We start from the raw sequence: 18054 nt of genomic DNA on the forward strand, positions 1-18054 counted from the left end.
TGAGGAAATGGCACTGTCTCAGCCAAAAGATAACTTTAGTTTACGCTGTGGTTGCAGAGGAAGCAATGCAGAGAGCACTGAAGAATAAGTGGACTTAGTACATAGAAGACGCTGCCAGTGAACCTGGATCTGGAGCAGATCAGTGGGGAGATATGGACAGAATAAACACACCAAGTCTAATGGCAATAAAGACACCACACAAGTTCATGACTATGTAATTTACAAAGCTTATCCTATGGGGACAAAAATGAACATCACAACACTGTCCTGAAAATGAGTGACCTTTTAATTGGTGGCTCTTCTGTGTCAGCAATATGGTTAAGAGAGAGTGCTATGTGCTCACAATTTTATACCACTTGGACATGAATTTTCTGAAAACATTTTTGAAAATAAGATGCTATACAACTATGATACTCAACAACAGTTACTGGAGATAGTGAGGGGCTGGGCGGGATCTTCAATTTTCAGAAGAAACAATTAAACCTGATTTTCTCTGTTTAAGATTCTTGTTACATGTAAAATGGTGATATTTATTCCCAGTCAGTATCTTTGCCATAAAGGAAATTGTGGGGTGAGTGCTATCAATAGTGGCTATTAACACATTATGTACGACACACAAGAGCAAGAAACTAAAAACCAAAATATCCTTACAAAACACCCTGATCTTTTAATCCTCTCGACAATACTACAATACAATCAGAATTTTAGAATGACACAGCTGAAGCCTATCTACCAAGACTAGCCAGCTAGCCAGCTAATCACCAGAGATGTGATTCGAGCCCAGGGTTGCTTTACTATAAGCTTTGATTTTTTTTTTCATAAGGGTACAGTGCATCCCTCATGGAACTGTGTTTAGCTATAAACACAATTATAGATATCAGGTAATGATAGCTGCTCTTTCATGTTTAGAACTCAACATTAGTCCATACAAACCCAAACCTTATAAATACTTAATGTTAAGCACTTTTACTACTTTCCAGTGAAGGGGAAAAAATTGCAATTGATTGAATGCATTTTCAGACACAGTTTACCAGTAGAATAGTTTCAGGCAATTCAACCTTTTTTTAAAAAAATCTCTATCCAGCAGAAACTTTTAAATTTATTTTGTACAGATAAACAGACATACTAGATGCATTTTGAATTAGGGTGAACATTACTATGAGTAATGTTTGCTGCTGCTGCTGCTAAGTCACTTCAGTCGTGTCTGACTCTGTGCGACCCCAGAGACGGCAGCCCACCAGGCTCCCCCGTCCCTGGGATTCTCCAGGCAAGAACACTGGAGCGGGTTGCCATTTCCTTCTCCTAGCAGTAGCAGATGCATTTTGAATTAGGGTGAACATTACTATGAGTAACTGGAATTCAGTGTAGCAGGTGACATAATTCCTGTGTTCCCATTTAGGGACAGGGTCACAGTAAACGGGGCAAAGGGGAGTTATGGACACCTAATGCAACATGTTGATTCACCAACTCCTCAATGCCACCCTGTGCTGTCCATTAAGATTCAAAACCAGGAGAATGTGTGCTGTGAACAGATTTTAGTTACACTGAGGGAAGTTTTTCTATCCAGTCACACATTTGCTTATGTGAACAATGGCACAAATTTATAAAACAAATGGATAATGTATTATAATCTGTAACCACAGACTAGATGGCAATAAATGTCACTCATAACATTAATTATGTTTTTGACCTTATTGTATTCAATGGTAGTCATAAATAAACTTACCTACTTATTTGGATGGGAACGTTAGCATCACACTAATTACACTGAATAATGAACATGCGAAAAACCAGTTTATCATGCGGTTTAACATTCTGCAAAGCGCAATTTCTACCTGACCCATCTAAATCTTAGGAATTTCTTAAGACACAGGCTCTCCATCTATGTCCACTCTCTTGGAATAATGCTATTTTTCTAAATTTCCATAATGCCTCAGTTCAGTTCAGTGACTCAGTCGTGTCCAACTCTTTGCAACCCCAAGAATTGCAACACACGAGGCCTCCCTGTCCATCACCATCTCCCGGAGTTCCCTCAGACTCACGTCCATTGAGTCGGTGATGCCATCCAGCCATCTCATCCTCTGTCGTCCCCTTTTCCTCCTGCCCCCAATTCCTCCCAGCATCAGAGTCTTTTCCAATGAGTCAACTCTTCGCATGAGGTGGCCAAAGTACTGGAGTTTCAGCTTTAGCATCATTCCTTCCAAAGAACACCCAGGACTGATCTCCTTTAGAATGGACCGGTTGGATCTCCTTGCAGTCCAAGGGACTCTCAAGAGTCTTCTCCAACACCACAGTTTAAATGCATCAATTCATCAGCGCTCAGTTTTCTTCACAGTCCAACTCTTGCATCCATACATGACCACTGGAAAAACCATAGCCTTGACTAGACAGACCTTTGTTGGCAAAGTAATGTTTCTACTTTTAAAGAAGAAGCAGGAAATGGAGACCTTAATGTGATGATCCAAATCATTGATACATTTCTTTTGAAGGTAGACAATAAAAAAAGGAAGGTATAGGCAGAGGAAAGAGAAAGAATTTGCTGAAGAATGGCTTCTGAAGGTGAGTGATGGGTGCAGCAAGCTGGTTTTTTATCTTAGTTGGGGAACGAGAGGGAAGAAGGATGAGAGGAATAGAGAAGGTCAGCTAAAAAGAATTTAAAAGAAAGGAACATGTTTGTAATTATTTCAGTCAAGTTTAAGGTGAGAAATGAAAGCACAGAGATAACAGAATAGAAAAAAACCACATAATTTTAGTAGTTAACATTTATTGAACTATTAATTCTATTTTGCAGAGGGGAACCTAAGACACAGAGGGGTTAAATAGCTTGCCCAAATCTACACAGCTCGTTCTTGGCAGAGCCTGAATTTCAATCCTTGCAATCCGAACTTCTATTTTAAAATGAAGTACTTAACGAAGCACATAAAGTGAGAACTCTCATAGAGAGGTGATATAGAGACCAAGGGATTAACTGGGAGGGGGAGAAGGCCGCATTAAAAAACTTTTTTTTTAACCAGTGGGCTAATTATATGTGTTGTATGTTAGTCGCTCAGTCGTGTCCGACTCTTTGCGACCCCATGGACTGTAGCCCACCAGGCCTCCTCTGTCCATGAGATTCTCCCGGCAAGAATACTGGAGTGGGTTGCCATTCCCTTCTCTAGGGGATCTTTCTGACCCAGGAATCGAACCTGTCTCCTGCACTGCAGGCAGATCTTTACCATCTGAGCCACAAGGGAAGCAGACAGAACACTTTGTATATGCTAGCTCATTTAATTCCACTAACAATTCTGTTCGATAGATACTAGCTCAGTTTTCAGACAGGGGCACTTGACATTTGATAAACGACACATACCTTGCACAGAGTTCCATCTCAATAGCAGGTTCTGCAGCAAGACAAGGAAGACTGAAGGAGACTTGGCAACAGAACGGAACAGGGCAAGGTAAGCAGGTTCAAAATGAGAAATGCAGGAAAAGTTTCTCACTTAAGTCTAGGCTAGTTCGTTTTCAAATCTCTCCCGTCAGCCCGCGAAGGCGTCACAAAGCCCGCCCCTCGGAGGCGAGGCCACGCCCCCTTCCGCGGAGGGGCTCGGAGCTCCCAAGACTTCCCTCCCACCCTTTGACCCCGCCCACTCCTCCCAGCATCATTTCCTGTGCGCTGGGCGCTAATTGGCCCGGCAGTCGGAAGTGAGGGCGGGCGGTGGGGCCGTTGCCGCAGTGACAGAGCTGGGGGAGTCCGAAGATGGCGGCGTCGCGTCGCTCTCAGCATCATCACCACCATCATCAACAACAGCTCCAGCCCGCCCCAGGGGCTTCGGCGCCGCCGCCGCCACCTCCCCCCCCACTCAGCCCGGGCCTGGCCCCTGGGACCACCCCGGCCTCCCCTACGGTGGGCGGCCTGGCTCCGTTCGCCTCCCCGAGGCACGGCCTAGCGCTGCCGGAGGGGGATGGCAGTCGGGATCCGCCCGACAGGCCCCGATCCCCGGACCCGGTTGACAGTGCCAGCTGTTGCAGTCCCACGAGCACAATCTGTACGGTTGCCGCCGCTCCTGTGGTCCCGGCGGTTTCTGCCTCATCTGCCGTCGGGGTCGCTCCCAACCCAGCCGGCGGCGGCAGTAACAATTCACCGTCGTCCTCTTCTTCCCCGACTTCTTCCTCCTCTTCCTCTCCATCCTCCCCCGGATCGAGCTTGGCGGAGAGCCCCGAGGCGGCCGGAGTTAGCACCACAGCACCATTGGGGCCTGGGGCTGCGGGCCCTGGGCCAGGGGTCCCAGCAGTGAGCGGGGCCCTGCGGGAACTGCTGGAGGCCTGTCGCAATGGGGACGTGTCCCGGGTAAAGAGACTGGTGGACGCGGCAAACGTGAATGCTAAGGACATGGCCGGCCGGAAGTCTTCTCCCCTGCACTTCGCTGCAGGTCAGAGACTTTTTGAATTGTTTATTAAGGGTTTTGGTGTTTGGCACTGGGGTCCGGGTAGGGAAAGAAAACGAATTATGATGATGGGAACGATGGGGGCGTGGTGATGATGCCTCAGTACTTCTCGGGAAGCCTTGAGGTTCCTTTTTTTAGGTGGTGCCAGGGTGACGGGGGCGTGGTAGGGGAACGTGTGAGTCCCTTTTTAGTTTGCACAGTGATCCTCGTTCTCATCCCCTGCCTCCCTTAGTGGTCGTCTCAGGACATGGATATACTTAAACTTTTTCAGTTCCGAGTGTGTCGGAATAAAATTAGATCTGAGTAGTGTTAGAGTAGTTTTGTCGTGTGTTGGCTCATTTCCTTTTTACAGGAGTAATGTCGCATGACAAACTAGACCAAGAGAAGTTTAATAAAACTCAACAAGTGTTAAGTAGCTATCGTAACCTTATAATTAATATAAGAGACTTAAATGAAGTTAGTGAAACTTTCTCCCCTTTTGAGGTAGTGTACAGTCCGATTGGGCAGATCAAAATGTTCCTATGTGAAACAACTGGAGAAGAATATTTGGATGCATTATGTGATGGCAGAAGAAAAGGCTTTGAAGTTCTGGCAACTGCTGTCTGTTGCTTGTGTAACAGATAATTTACCTTGTCTCAGTAGCCTCCATCTCCTCATGGGCAAAAATGTATATGGGGATTGTGTGAGGATTTCCTGAGAGGTATCTGGGACCTAAGTTCTCCCGCGAAAATACTTATTCTTAAAACCTGGACCACTGCACACTTTTTTTTTTTTAAAGCAAGTAATTATTATCTTTTAAAAACAGATAGTATGTTTTTATCTAAACTACAGGGAAATTTAAAAAAGGATCATAATCTCATTGCCTAGATACCTCCTATTGACATTAAAAAAATAAAGATGATAAGGTTATATACCTTAGAAATGTTACATTAGAAATGTATATATTGTATGTACATTCATATAGTACAGAAATAAATGAAAAAGCGTCACACATAAACATCAAAGATCATACTCTGAAGATAACTTCTGTTAAGTTTCATGCTTTATTTCTAATATATACCACTCTTTGAGTTTGTTCTGTTAATGTAAAGCATATGTTGAGAACTTAATGTATTGTTTATCAGAACTCGGAAAATATTTTTATCCTCATTTACAGATGACAAAAGTGAAGCGTGTACAGCTTAGATAATCCTAAATTCACATAAGAAGTAGTGGAACCTGAATTTAAACTTAGTTTGATTTTGGAATGTGTGAAGTCCAGGTTAAACAATTATACTTGGTTTAAGATCACTTTTCAATTTGTGGGTAATTTTTATGGAGTTTTCACTTTGGCAGTGTTTGGGGAGAAGAAGTAATTGGGGGCATATATACTCCAAGAGTAGTGTTCACACATTTTTTTTTTTTGCAGCCCATACTTAGCAATAAATTTTATGTTGTAACATGCAGAGTGAATCAAAAGTTTCAGTAAACAGTTCTTTGCCTTGCTACATGTGTTGTACTCTGATATTTTATATCCTAATCCATTTCCTGTCTTGCAAATGCTGTTTGTGATCCCATTAATGAGTCATGGTCAGCAATGTGAGAAATACAGGAAATCATTATTAGATCGCTGGGAATGTGGACGCTACTGTTAGGAAAGATTGAGGGCAGGAGGAGAATGGGGCGACAGAGGGTGAGAGGGTTGGATGGCATCATCGACACAATAGACTTGAGTTTGAGCAGACTCCAGGAAATAGTGAAGGACAAGGAAGCCTGACATGCTGCAGTCTATAGGGTCGCAAAGAGTCAGACATGGCTTAGCAGCTGAACAACAACTATTAGGAATGTAGTGAATTGAATCAAAATCAGGCTCCCATTTAAGTAGACAGATGCTCACAAGTGTTGCTTACTTTAGATGAAATAATTTCTTTTTTTTAGGCAGGATGAAAGATCTGTAATAAATAAAGCAAGACTGCCTTTGTAAACTTTGTTCCAAATTTGACTATTATAACATGTTGTTTCACAAATCTTGTCATTTTTCATCATACTGCATTGTAAGTAATCACTTGCAGATATTACATTAATTTTTGTAATATTTAGAATTAGTTGCACACAAAATAGTGCTTATCTCCCAAGTCACATCTTCTTTTTGCCGCAGTAGTTATTTTTTGTTCTGTTTTAGAGTTTTTTGTGTACCCAGCTAAGCTAAAAGACAACCAGTGAAACAGTCCTGTAATTATGTTGTAGTTATGAGACCCTAATCTTGAAGTGGCTTATTTAGGGAAAAAAAATAATCTGTTTTAGTTCCGTGTGGAAAAGGGAACAAAAACAGTGAAACTCTCTATGGTTTAAAAGCATAACACTCTAGTCAATTTACTGTGTTTCATGTTTGTGTTCATAGCATTAAAGCTTTGTTTAATCTAGTCTTCTTCATGCATAGGCTGGGTAATTAAAAGTGATTGTCAGTTGACTATTACTTGATTGGAATGCTAGTCACTGAATGTCATGGAAGAGCTGTTTTAAAGATAGGAAATTGGTACGATGCCTTGGATGGAAAGATTTAAAAATTGTAGTTCCAGTGTTCCACAAATCTTTCATTAACTTAAGATGCGAAAGTCACTCAGTCGTGTCCAGCTCTTTGGGACCCTATGGACTTTACAGAACCCCATGGAATTCTCCAGGCCAGAATACTGGAGTGGTTAGCCTTTCCCTTCTCCAGGGGATCTTCCCAACCCAGGGATTGAACCCAGGTCTCCCACGTTGCAGGTAGATTCTTTACCAGCTGAGCCACAAGGGAAGCCCAAGAATGCTGGAGTGGGTAGCCTATCCCTTCTCCAGCTGATCTTCCTGACACAGAAATCAGAACGGGATCTCCTGCATTGTAGGCGGATTCTTTACCAAGTGAGCTGATAGCTTATCATGCTGCTGCTGCTGCTGCTAAGTCGCTTCAGTCGTGTCTGACTCTGTGCGACCCCATAGACGGCAGCCCACCAGGCTCCCCCATCCCTGGGATTCTCCAGGCAAGAACACTGGAGTGGGTGATAGCTTATCATAGGTTGGTGTTAAATATTGACACAGTTTTGAAGTAGTCAGTTGTCCTTACCCTTATGGAGCTTACAGTCTAGTGGGGAAAACTAAAAGCAACAATAACAAAAACCCCACAAAGTGTCCTAGAGTGATAGTAAAAGTAAACTACTTTCTTTTGGAGCAGGCAGTAAGGACGTTTGTCCTGATTTTAGATCATTTAAAGAAGTCTTTCTAGATAAAGAGATGTTTTAAAGTGAGGATTTAAAGGTTGAGTCCAAGCTAGCCAAGCAAAGATGGGAAGAAAGAATGTTAATTAATGCCTTTATTTCTATTTAAAAATAAGTATAGTTCTATAGAATGAAATGAAATCATTTTTAAGGCTCTTTGAAGTGGTGTGAAGTCATATTCATATTTAAATCCGTATGCCTTTTTTTAAACCATAATTCTTTCTAGCAGCAGAGTTAAGAATCCTTTCTATCCTACTTTGGACTGTGATATTGTTAAACATGCCTTTCAGTTCAGTTCAGTTCAGTCGCTCAGTTGTGGCCGATTCTTTGCGACCCCATGAATTGCAGCACTCCAGGCCTCCCTGTCTATCACCAACTCCCGGAGTTCACCCAGACTCATGTCCATCGAGTCAGTGTTGCCATCCAGCCATCTCATCCTCTGTTGTCCCCTTCTCCTCCTGCCCCCAATCCCTCCCAGCATCAGAGTCTTTTCCAGTGAGTCAGCTCTTCACATGAGGTGGCCAAAGTATTGGAGTTTCAGCTTTAGCATCAGTCCTTATAAAGAACACCCAGGACTGATCTCCTTTAGAATGGCCTGGTTGGATCTCCTTGCAGTCCAAGGGACTCTCAAGAGTCTTCTCCAACACCACAGTTCAGAAGCATCAATTCTTCAGTACTCAGCTTTCTTCACAGTCCAGCTTTCACATCCATACATGACTACTGGAAAAACCATAGCCTTGACTAGATGGACCTTTGTTGGCAAAGTGATGTCTCTGCTTTTGAATATACTTTCTAGGTTGGTCATATCTTTCCTTCCAAGGAGTAAACGTCTTTTAATTTCATGGCTGCAGTCACCATCTGCAGTGATTTTGGCACCTAAAAAAAATAAAGTCTGACACTGTTTCCACTGTTTCCCCATCTGTTTCCCATGAAGTGATGGGACCAGATGCCATGATCTTCGTTTTCTGAATGTTGAGGTTTAAGCCACCATTTTCATTCTCCTCTGTCACTTTCATCAAGAGGCTTTTTAGTTCCTCTTCACTTTCTGCCATAAGAGTGATGTCATCTGCATATCTGAGGTTATTGATATTTCTCCTGGCAGTCTTGATTCCAGCTTGTGCTTCTTCCAGCCCAGCATTTCTCATGATGTACTCTGCATAGAAGTTAAATAAGCAGGGTGACAATATACAGCCTTGACGTACTTCTTTTCCTAACTTAGAGACAGTATTAATAATGTCCACAACTAGAAACATAATCTTTAGTTTCCACTATTGGTATAGATTCTTACAGTACTGCTTCTGATACCTTCTTAAAATGACTATGTCAAAATGATCCAGTCTTTTATTGTTGAGGAGAGTTTATATAAGTCTTTTACAGATAAGATGCTTAAACTTGGTTGTTCAAAGGACCATGAAAGCTGTTGAAATAGGATCAATTTAGAGTTATGTATCTCCTGAATTCAATTCCTAGTAATGACATATTTTTGTTAAAGGACCAGTATATTCTGATAAGTTTTCTTTTTAAAGAAAAGTCTGAATAAGGTCTTTGTGAAAAAACAACAATGCAAAAAGAGTTTAATGAAGCACTGATTTCTGAAATTTCATGGTATTTAAACTAAAGAAATTTTGAAGTAGGTTTCCTGGTTACTTTAATGGTGAGCATTAGTTAACATAAGACTTGACTAGGACTTGTGATATGGGGTACTTCAATATCAAAACCAGCAAAATATGTATGGGATTTTTGTGCTTTCTTTTTATTTGAGAGATATCTACCTCAACACACATTAACGGTATAGAGATTGCCTTACTCATTTCTCTTTCTCTTAATTTTTTGTCATCGTGTCCATGCTTGTCCCCCTACCTCCATCTCCTTCACTGTTTCAATTCTGTTTAAAAAAGAGCAAAACAAAACACTATCCTCTAGACTGTTGTTGCCCATCAGTAGGTAAAAAAATGAGTCAGAACACTTCAGTTCTGGAATGGGAATCTTTCTATACATTGTCTGGCAAAGTCCTTAATTATACCTTTAGCCAAATGTTTTTGCCTCAGGGTTTAGGAAGGGTCCGATTTGATAATAGAAGGAAAGGACCTAGTTCCATAAAAATCTTTTCAGACTTAAAATTGTTGGCTGCAAACTGAATTATCTTTTACTTAGTCTTTTCTCAACATCTTATACTTTGGTTAAGGTACTGCTTTAAAAAAAGTTCACATGGAACTTTTAGTTAGAAAGGTGTACAAAGTGTCTCTCTTTTTTTTGGATTAATGGTACTACTCTTTGGAAGCAAATGATTGAAAGAGCAAATTAGTTATATGAAGGTGTTATGTAGAAGTGTCTCTCAATAGTAGTAAGTTGGTAACAGGCAAACTGCAACCATAGAAGAATATGTGCATCAGTTAAAAATACTGTCTGATTTCAGTTACATACCTGTCTGCTTATATTTTCCTTTATCCATCAGTATTTTTTTTATGATGTGTAAATTGTAGACATTTATGCAGCTGCCCGTAAATACACCAGTATACATATCATTATCCAGAGTTTAGTGTTTGTTTAAAGATTTGTCTTTTCATGTAAAGTCTGTACAAATCTTACGTGTTATATTCACAGAATTCTGACAAATTCAAATGCCCATATAATCCAAATCCTTACAGATAATTCTAACTTCAGAAAGTTCCTTCATGTTATTTCCCTCTATCCCTATCCCTCCCCTTCCAGCAGACACATTGTTCTGAATTTTTTCCACTATACATTGAGTTGCCTGTTTTAGAAGTTCATATAAATGGAATTATGCAGTATTTGCTTTTGTGGTAAGACTTCTTTTGGTTTTGATGTAACTTGTGTCAGTAGTAGGTATTTCATTATATGAGCATGCTACGTTTGGTTTATACCTTCAATTTGGTTTATCCCTACTTTTTAGACCCTTAGGCTGTTTTCAGTTTTTGACTATTATGAACAAAGCTGTTATGCTCATTCTTGTAAAATTCTTTTTGAGAACATAGATCTTTCTCAGTACCTCGTATTGAAATTGCTGGGCTTTAGGCTAGGTAAATTTTAAGTTTTATAAGAAACTGCCAGCCTTTTTTCAAGGTGGATGTGCCATTTTACATTCCCATTAACAACATACAAGAGTTCCCGTTGTTCCATATCTTTGCCAACATTTAATGTTTTCTGTTGGTTTCATTTTAACCATTCTGATGAGAATGTGTGCTCTCTCATTCTGGTTTTATTTTGCATTTCCCTGACCTTTCCATGTGTTTATTTGCCATTTATATTTTTTCATAAAGCCCACTTACCCTTTTTTTAAATTGGGCAAATCAGTAGTACTATATTAGTAATTATTAAAGCCTTACTATATTAGTTACTGTATTTCCTAATGTGTATGAAACTACCCCAACACTTCCCTGATTTCCCCCTGGTGGCTCAGATGGTAAAGGATCTGCCTGCAATGTGGGAGACCCAGGTTTGATCCCTGGGTCAGGAAGATCCCCTGGAGAAGGGAATGGCAACCCACTCCAGTATTCTTGCCTGAAGAATCCCCATGAACAGAGGAGCCTGGCAGGCTATAGTCCATGGGGTCACAAAGGGTAAGACTAGACTGAGTGACTAACACTTCTGCTTTTCACCCCAAAACTTAGTAGCCTCAAATAACAAGCATATTTTATTTTCTGTGGTTCGAGATTCCAGGTGTAGGTCAGGAATCTAGGCAGGCAGATTCCTTACCATCTGAGCCACCAGGGAGGCCCCTTATATATAACTGAATCAGTGTGCTATATACCTGAAACTTACAAACATTGTAAATCAACTGCTGCTGCTAAGTCGCTTCAGTCGTGTCTGACTCTGTGCGACCCCATAGATGGCAGCCCAGCAGGCTCCGTCGTCCCTGGGATTCTCCAGGCAAGAACACTGGAGTGGGTTGCCATTTCCTTCTCCAGTGCATGAAAGTGAAAAGTGAAAGTGAAGTCGCTCAGTCGTGTCTGACTCTTTGAGACCCCCATGGACTGCAGCCTTCCAGGCTCCTCCGTCCATGGGATTTTCCAGGCAAGAGGACTGGAGTGGGGTGCCATTGCCTTCTCCCTTACATATATATGGCCAGACAGTAAAGATTTTAGGCTTCATGCGCTGTGTGATCTCTGTTTCAACTGTGTCAACTGGTCAGCTCTGCTTTTGTGCCATGAAAGTATCCATAGACAGTGCATGAATGAATAGTATAGTTATGTTCCAATAAAACTTTATTTATATAAAAAAAAAAAGGGATGGCCAGATTTGGCACATGCGTTTTAGTTTGCTGATCCCTGTCATAAGGCATTGTGTGTATTTTTTTTTCACTTTTGTTTTCCTTCTTGTTTAGTCTTTACTTCTGAAATACTTTCTTATTTTGAATTATTTCTGAGTTCCGTCATCTTATTCTAACTCACATATATACTGGTCTTTCATATCTTACATCTTTTTCATATTGTCTTTTAGCTAATATTGAAATAGTAGATCCTAATTTTGGTTTTTCTGGGGGAGCATTTTCTTCTAGTATATATTGCTGATAGAGGTGTTACCCTGCTCACATTCTTATGAAAACTCTGCATGGAATTTGACCTTATTTTTTTTTACTGCTCATTTTTAGAGAAATTAATTGCTAAATAACCAAGGATAAAAATAGAAGCCTGAATCTTGAGGGTAACTCCCCTTGTCCTTTCTCCTCATGTTGGACATGGAACTCTGATCTAAAATAGAGTAAGTCTCACAGGAAGGTTTGCAGTATCATCTCTTACAGTCATAGCATTTAAATTAAGAAACATAATTTTATATTAATATCTTAGTTTATATAGCCTACATTGCTGCTTTCTAGGAGCCTTAACCAGAGACATCATGCTAAGGGCATTTTATAGGTAAGATGTCTTCCTCATGGTCTATTTACATAGAAGTTTTCATGAAAAGAGGCTTAGTATAGTCACCTGCCTTTTTTTCCTCCCCCTAGGCATCCCTTTGTTTCGCAAGGTACTGACTAGGTCACAGGCTAGGTGTGCCTTTCTTCCAAACCAGACATGATTCTTTGGCAGTTTAAAGACCAAAGAAATCTATCTGGAGGATATATCTTCAAGGGCCAAGTTGTGAGCATAGATAAGTTAAAAAAAAAAAAGTTGGTTCTTCAACTTAGATGCCAGGAGAAGAAAAGTGATAGAGGAATGTGAATAATGCTAAGCAAATGCATTTTATTTTAGTGTTAGGTCTTAGAAAGGAATAAACATCATCATGAGTCTTGCAATGAAATGCAAATGGAAACACTAGAGTAACTTATTCATAAATGTATTTAATAACCTGTTTTTGCTTCTTGGACAAATAAATGTTTTGAGTAGTTGATTGTAAAATATGTGAGAGATATGATTGAAGACACAAGAGCCTCTTAAATTCTTATTTTTCCCCTATGCCAGGGTACTTGAAGTTACCTTGGTCTATGTTTATTCTTCTCACATAAACACTCAGAAAGGTGGGTTGTAGCCCTCATCTTGGGGGGAGCCTAACACCTGTATCATCAATGTGATTCATGATAAGAATTGAGTAGCATGGGTTTCTGGGGTATTTATACTAAAGCCCAGGTGCTCAAGATAACTTTGAGGTTCATATTCTAAAAGTTATTTAATTTTGAATAATTGAGGAAAGTTATGAGTGTTTTGTTTTTGTGTGCCTACTAGGTTTTCCTTAAAAGGCTTCATCAGATATTCAGAATTGCTTTTCCCTACAGTGAGTTGCTGGGACCTTTGTCAAGTAGAAACTTGCTTTGCCTGTTAGTTCAGGAATCCATGTTTAAAATTAAATGAGAGCAGTGTGAGCCTAAACCTTTTTTTTTTTTTTTTTAGTGTTTTCTTGAAATGTGTCAGTTCCCTTTTGAATTGAGGTTTGTGAATTTTTTAATTGTGCAAAAAAAGGAAATAAAGTGTTGTAAATTTTCCTTTCCCTTTTGCCTTTTTGGTATAACACAAACTAAACTAATGGTTGGTGGCAGATGGTTTGTTTGTATGGACTTGCAACTTTTTTCTTCTGTGGTAGACTTTTTGTAAAAAAGAAGCAACTTTTGTTTCATGAAGAACACTTTTAAGTGAAGCTGCCGGGTTTTTAAAAAAAATTGTGAGGGTCTGATGGTGAAGAATGCAGTGACTAATGTGTATCCAGGTATGTCAGTGCTACAGAATACAGTGACTGCCTGGTGCCCGTGTTTCGGTTCACGTCAAGGTGTCAGCAGTTTTACCTACTGTGGCTTTTGCATTATCATGAGCACCATCTTAATATTATTTTGTAAATGGTTTTGGCTTCTCAGATACCCCCAGAAAAGGTCACTAGAGCCACCAAGGGGTCCACAGACCACACTTTGAAAACTGTTGAGCTAATACAAATAGTTCTTAATTTTGCTTTTTTTTTTTTTTGTTTGAGAATCTGATAATAGGTATGGGCATTTCCTCTGAAATATATATTTAAACATCAAACTTACGTGTAATTTTCAGAGGGTTATAACTTCCAGAAGCACTAGCTCGGTGATTCTCAAACTTTGTATCAGAGTCACCGGGAAGGCTTTGTTAAGGCAGGTTGCTAGGCCACACCCCCACTGCTTCTCATTCAGTTGGTCTGGAGTAGTCTGAGAATTTGTATTTTTTCATCCATCCTCTTCAGTACTTCATGAACTCTTACTAATCTGGAATTTTGCATTTTCCTTTAATTAGGAGACATCCTGTCACTATTTCTACAAGTATCTATCCTCTCTTCCAGTCCTCTGTCTCACCTGTCTCTTCTCTCCTTTACTTCAGTTTCTCCTTCTGCGATGTTTTTTGGGAGAGTTTGTTAACCGGTTTTTCCCCAGAAATTGTTTCCTTTATTTCCACTATTATCCAGTCAACTTATTGTATCCTTCATTTCTCCTGTTTTGTTTTTCATGATGATATTTCCAGTTGGTTTTGCTTGATAGACTTTTGTTCTCATGTTTTCAGTATTCCCCAGTTTTTCGCTGGCAACACTTAATTTGCCAACTTTAAATATATTTTTTTGGTCTATTAATTCTGCTTTCATTTATTTTGTCATGGTGCTTGCACTCCTCAGACATTCTATTATTTTCTGCCATGAGTTTATAATCCCTTGGAAATGACAGCTACTTGGGCCAGTATTGCATTTGAGAGGATGAGTTTGGGGTTCCAGGTTTTGGTTCTTCACGTGGTTTTAGACAAATAAGGGCATGCGTCAGGGTAGAGAGGCCCTGGATGTGATGCCATCCTAGGTGCTCAGGATTCCCCTGACTCTCTTCCGTCCTGTAGGCATGTAGGCATGTCCTTTGCATCCCACCTCAGCCAGGTTCCACTGTTCTGCCTCGTATTGTCCCTTCTCTTTTGGCTAGAGGCACACTGGAGATTCCGAACTCATGTTCTGCTGCAGCCCAGGGGACAGTGTGGCAGAGGTGAGGGGGAGGACACAGATCTCTCTCCTCTCTTCTCTGTTCTAGCCAGGATGACTGATCATCTGCAGTTAAGCTGATGATTCTTCCCTCAGTGGCACTCAGCCTTTTTTTTTCCCCTTCCCAAGGAGCTGTGATTTCTTACCGTGTTTTTGTTTTTGTTTTTTTGTTGTTGTTTAAACTGGCATCAGGAATTTGTGTCTTATCCTTTTGCTTTTGGTGTTTTTTCCCAGTGTTTTGGGGGAAAACATACATTTTTCTACTGCTTCCTAATGAAATACTTCCTTTATTAGTGCTTCCTGATGCCATACGTCTCTTCTTCTATCTAACTATAAATGTTTTCCTTTCTAAATCATATTCTGTAAGATGGAGAAATTAATTGGTCAGAGTCCACCTTTGACAAATGAAAAATATATGCAACTTTATTGCTTTATAGAAGTCATTTTGTAGTTTGCTTTCTAAACTGTTATTTTAGAATTAATAGGGAATAGACTCCCTTTTGCTTAACCATGACTTCTGATCTAATGAAATGTAAAACAGTTCTTTATTTAAAAGCTGATATAGTTAGGATTGAAATTAGAAAAGGAAGTAACAATGACTTTGAATGTTAAGTAGAAAATGTATGTTTCTTTGTCATAGAACATTTCTTATAAAGTAAGCAGAAATCTAATAGGTATCTAGGGATCTGTGTATATTGGACTGTGTAAATTTAACCCAGTGCATAGGAAACCTTTGACATTTTAAAGAACTATCACAAGACTTCCCCTACCTCCCAATTTAGAGCATAATATTGTGGCATGTAATTTCCTCCACGCATGCACGTGTGCTAAGTCGCTTTAGTCATGCCCAACTCTTTGCGACTCGGTGGGCTGTAGCCCGCCAGGCTCCTCTGTCCATGGGTTTCTCTAGGCAAGAATACTGGAGTGGGTTGCCAGTGCCCTCCTCCAGGAGATCTTCCCGACCTAGGATCGAACCTGTGCTTTGTGCAACTCCTGCATTGCAGGTTTCTTTACCACTGAGCCACCAAGGAAACCCATAATTTCCTCCATAAAATGTAGTGAAACTGAAAACTTAAAAAAAAAAAAATAGAACTACCCATCATGTTGAAATGGATCTGCTCTGCTGAGTGTCCTCTTAATTTTCAGACTGCCTCTTGCACATCAGCCAAGATACAGGTGTGAGTCAGGCTGTTTTCCTTCTAGTTTTATTGAGATAAAATTTACTTTATCACACTGTATAGTTTTTAAGATGTATGGCATAATGATTGATTTACGTATGTCATGAAATGATTACCAGAGTAAGTATACTGAATATCTGTCATCTCATATAAATATAAAATGAAAAAGAAACAAATGTTTTCTCCTTGTGATGAGAATGCTTAGGGTTTACTCTCTTAATGTAGAGCAGTTGTGTTTGTTCTGTTGCACATTACATCCTTCATACTTACTTATAGCTGGACTTGTCTGTATTGACAGTCTTTATTCAGTTCCCCCTCCTGCACCCCCCACCGGATCTCTGCTAACCACAAATCTGATCTCTTTCTCTGAGTTTGTTTACTTTTTAAATACAGGTGACACGTGAATAATGCCGTGAACACAGTGGTGCAAAAAAGATATTTTTTTGAATTAGTGTTTTAATTTTGTTCAAAAAAATACCCAGAAGTGGACTTGCTGGATTGTCTGGTAGGTTTTTTTCTTTTGAGGAACCTCCATACAGTTTTCCATAGTGACGAGGCCAGCTTTCATTCCCGCCAGCACTACACAGCAGTTCTCTTTCAAGGAAATGAAGACCTGTATATTGAAAACTATAAGATGCTAATGAAAGAAATTGAAGAAGACAAATAAATGGAAAGATATTCTGTGCTTGTGGATTAAAAGAATTAAAATTGTTAGAATGTCTGTACTACAATATAGCAATAAAGATTCCATGCAACCCCTATAAAAATTCCAATGGTATATTTCACAGATATAGAACAAAACAGTTCTCAAATTTGCATGGTATCACACAAAAGACTCCAAATAGCCAAAGCAATCTTGAGAAAGAACAAAGCTGAAGATATCACATTCTCTGATTTCAAACTATATTACAAAGCTAACTTAATAAAAACAGTATGATATTGGCATAAAAAAAGACATACAGCCCAATGGACAGAATAGACAGCCCAGAAATAAACCCATTCATATATGGTCAATTAATTTATGACAAAGGAACCAAGAATATACAATGAGGAAAGAACAATCTCTTTAATAAATGGTGTTGGGAGAATGGACATCTACATGCAAAAGAGTGAAACTGGACCACTGTCTTACACCATACATAGAAATTAACTCAAAATGGATTAAAGACCTTAAACCATAAATCTCCTAGAAGAAAACATAGGTGAAATCTCCTTGACATAGCTCTTGGTGAAGATTTTTTGACTCTGACGCCAAAAGCAAAAATAAGTGAGACTACATTGAACTAAAAGGCCTCGGCATAGTGAAGGAGACCATCAGCAAGCAACCTACTGAGTGGAAGAAAGTCTTTGTGAATGATGTTTCTGGTAAAAGGTTAATGTCCAAAATATACAAAGAACTCAAGTTGAAAACAATGTTGAAAGAATGTGTGTGTGTGGGTGGGCAGATTGACATTGAGTAATTAGAGTCTCTCCAAGTTGTTATCTTTGGGCTGAGAATCTGATGACAGAAGGAGCTAGGCATGTGAAGATCTGGGTCTTCAAGCAGAGAACACAGCAAGTACAAAGTCCTCTAGGCTGAAATAAGTTTGGCATATCCAGGGAACAGAAAGTGAAAGACAGGGTTGGTAAAGCTCAATGAGATGGAGAGGTGAGAATGGCCAACTCACTTGTTAGGTCATAAGGAGGTTTTACTATGTGTGTTATTGGAATCCATTGCAGGATTTCAAGCAGGGAAGTGACCTGATCTGATGCATGCCTTGAAGAGAGACACACAGTCTGCTCTGATAAGGATGA

The 18054-nt window shown here is 39.9% G+C and overlaps 1 protein-coding gene and 1 long non-coding RNA gene across 3 annotated transcripts in view; one reads left to right on the plus strand and one right to left on the minus strand.

Moving 5' to 3' along the window:
* Positions 1–268: 268 nt before the first annotated feature.
* On the minus strand, positions 269–3535 carry LOC132658688 (uncharacterized). The gene is made up of 2 exons (XR_009598612.1): positions 3350–3535; positions 269–2362 (listed from the first exon to the last, which is right to left on the minus strand). It is a non-coding gene; the product is annotated as an uncharacterized LOC132658688 (long non-coding RNA).
* Positions 3536–3708: 173 nt separating this feature from the next.
* TNKS (tankyrase) overlaps positions 3709–18054 on the plus strand; it is a 153465-nt gene continuing 139119 nt past the window's right edge. For both annotated transcript variants that reach the window (XM_004021749.5, XM_042241375.1), the window contains exon 1: positions 3709–4409. In XM_004021749.5, coding sequence (XP_004021798.5) covers positions 3737–4409 — 673 coding nt within the window. In that variant the 5' untranslated portion in view covers positions 3709–3736. The remainder of the gene's footprint in view (positions 4410–18054) is intronic.

This window comes from Ovis aries, chromosome 26 (assembly GCF_016772045.2).
Source record: "Ovis aries strain OAR_USU_Benz2616 breed Rambouillet chromosome 26, ARS-UI_Ramb_v3.0, whole genome shotgun sequence".
NCBI lineage: Eukaryota > Metazoa > Chordata > Mammalia > Artiodactyla > Bovidae > Ovis > Ovis aries.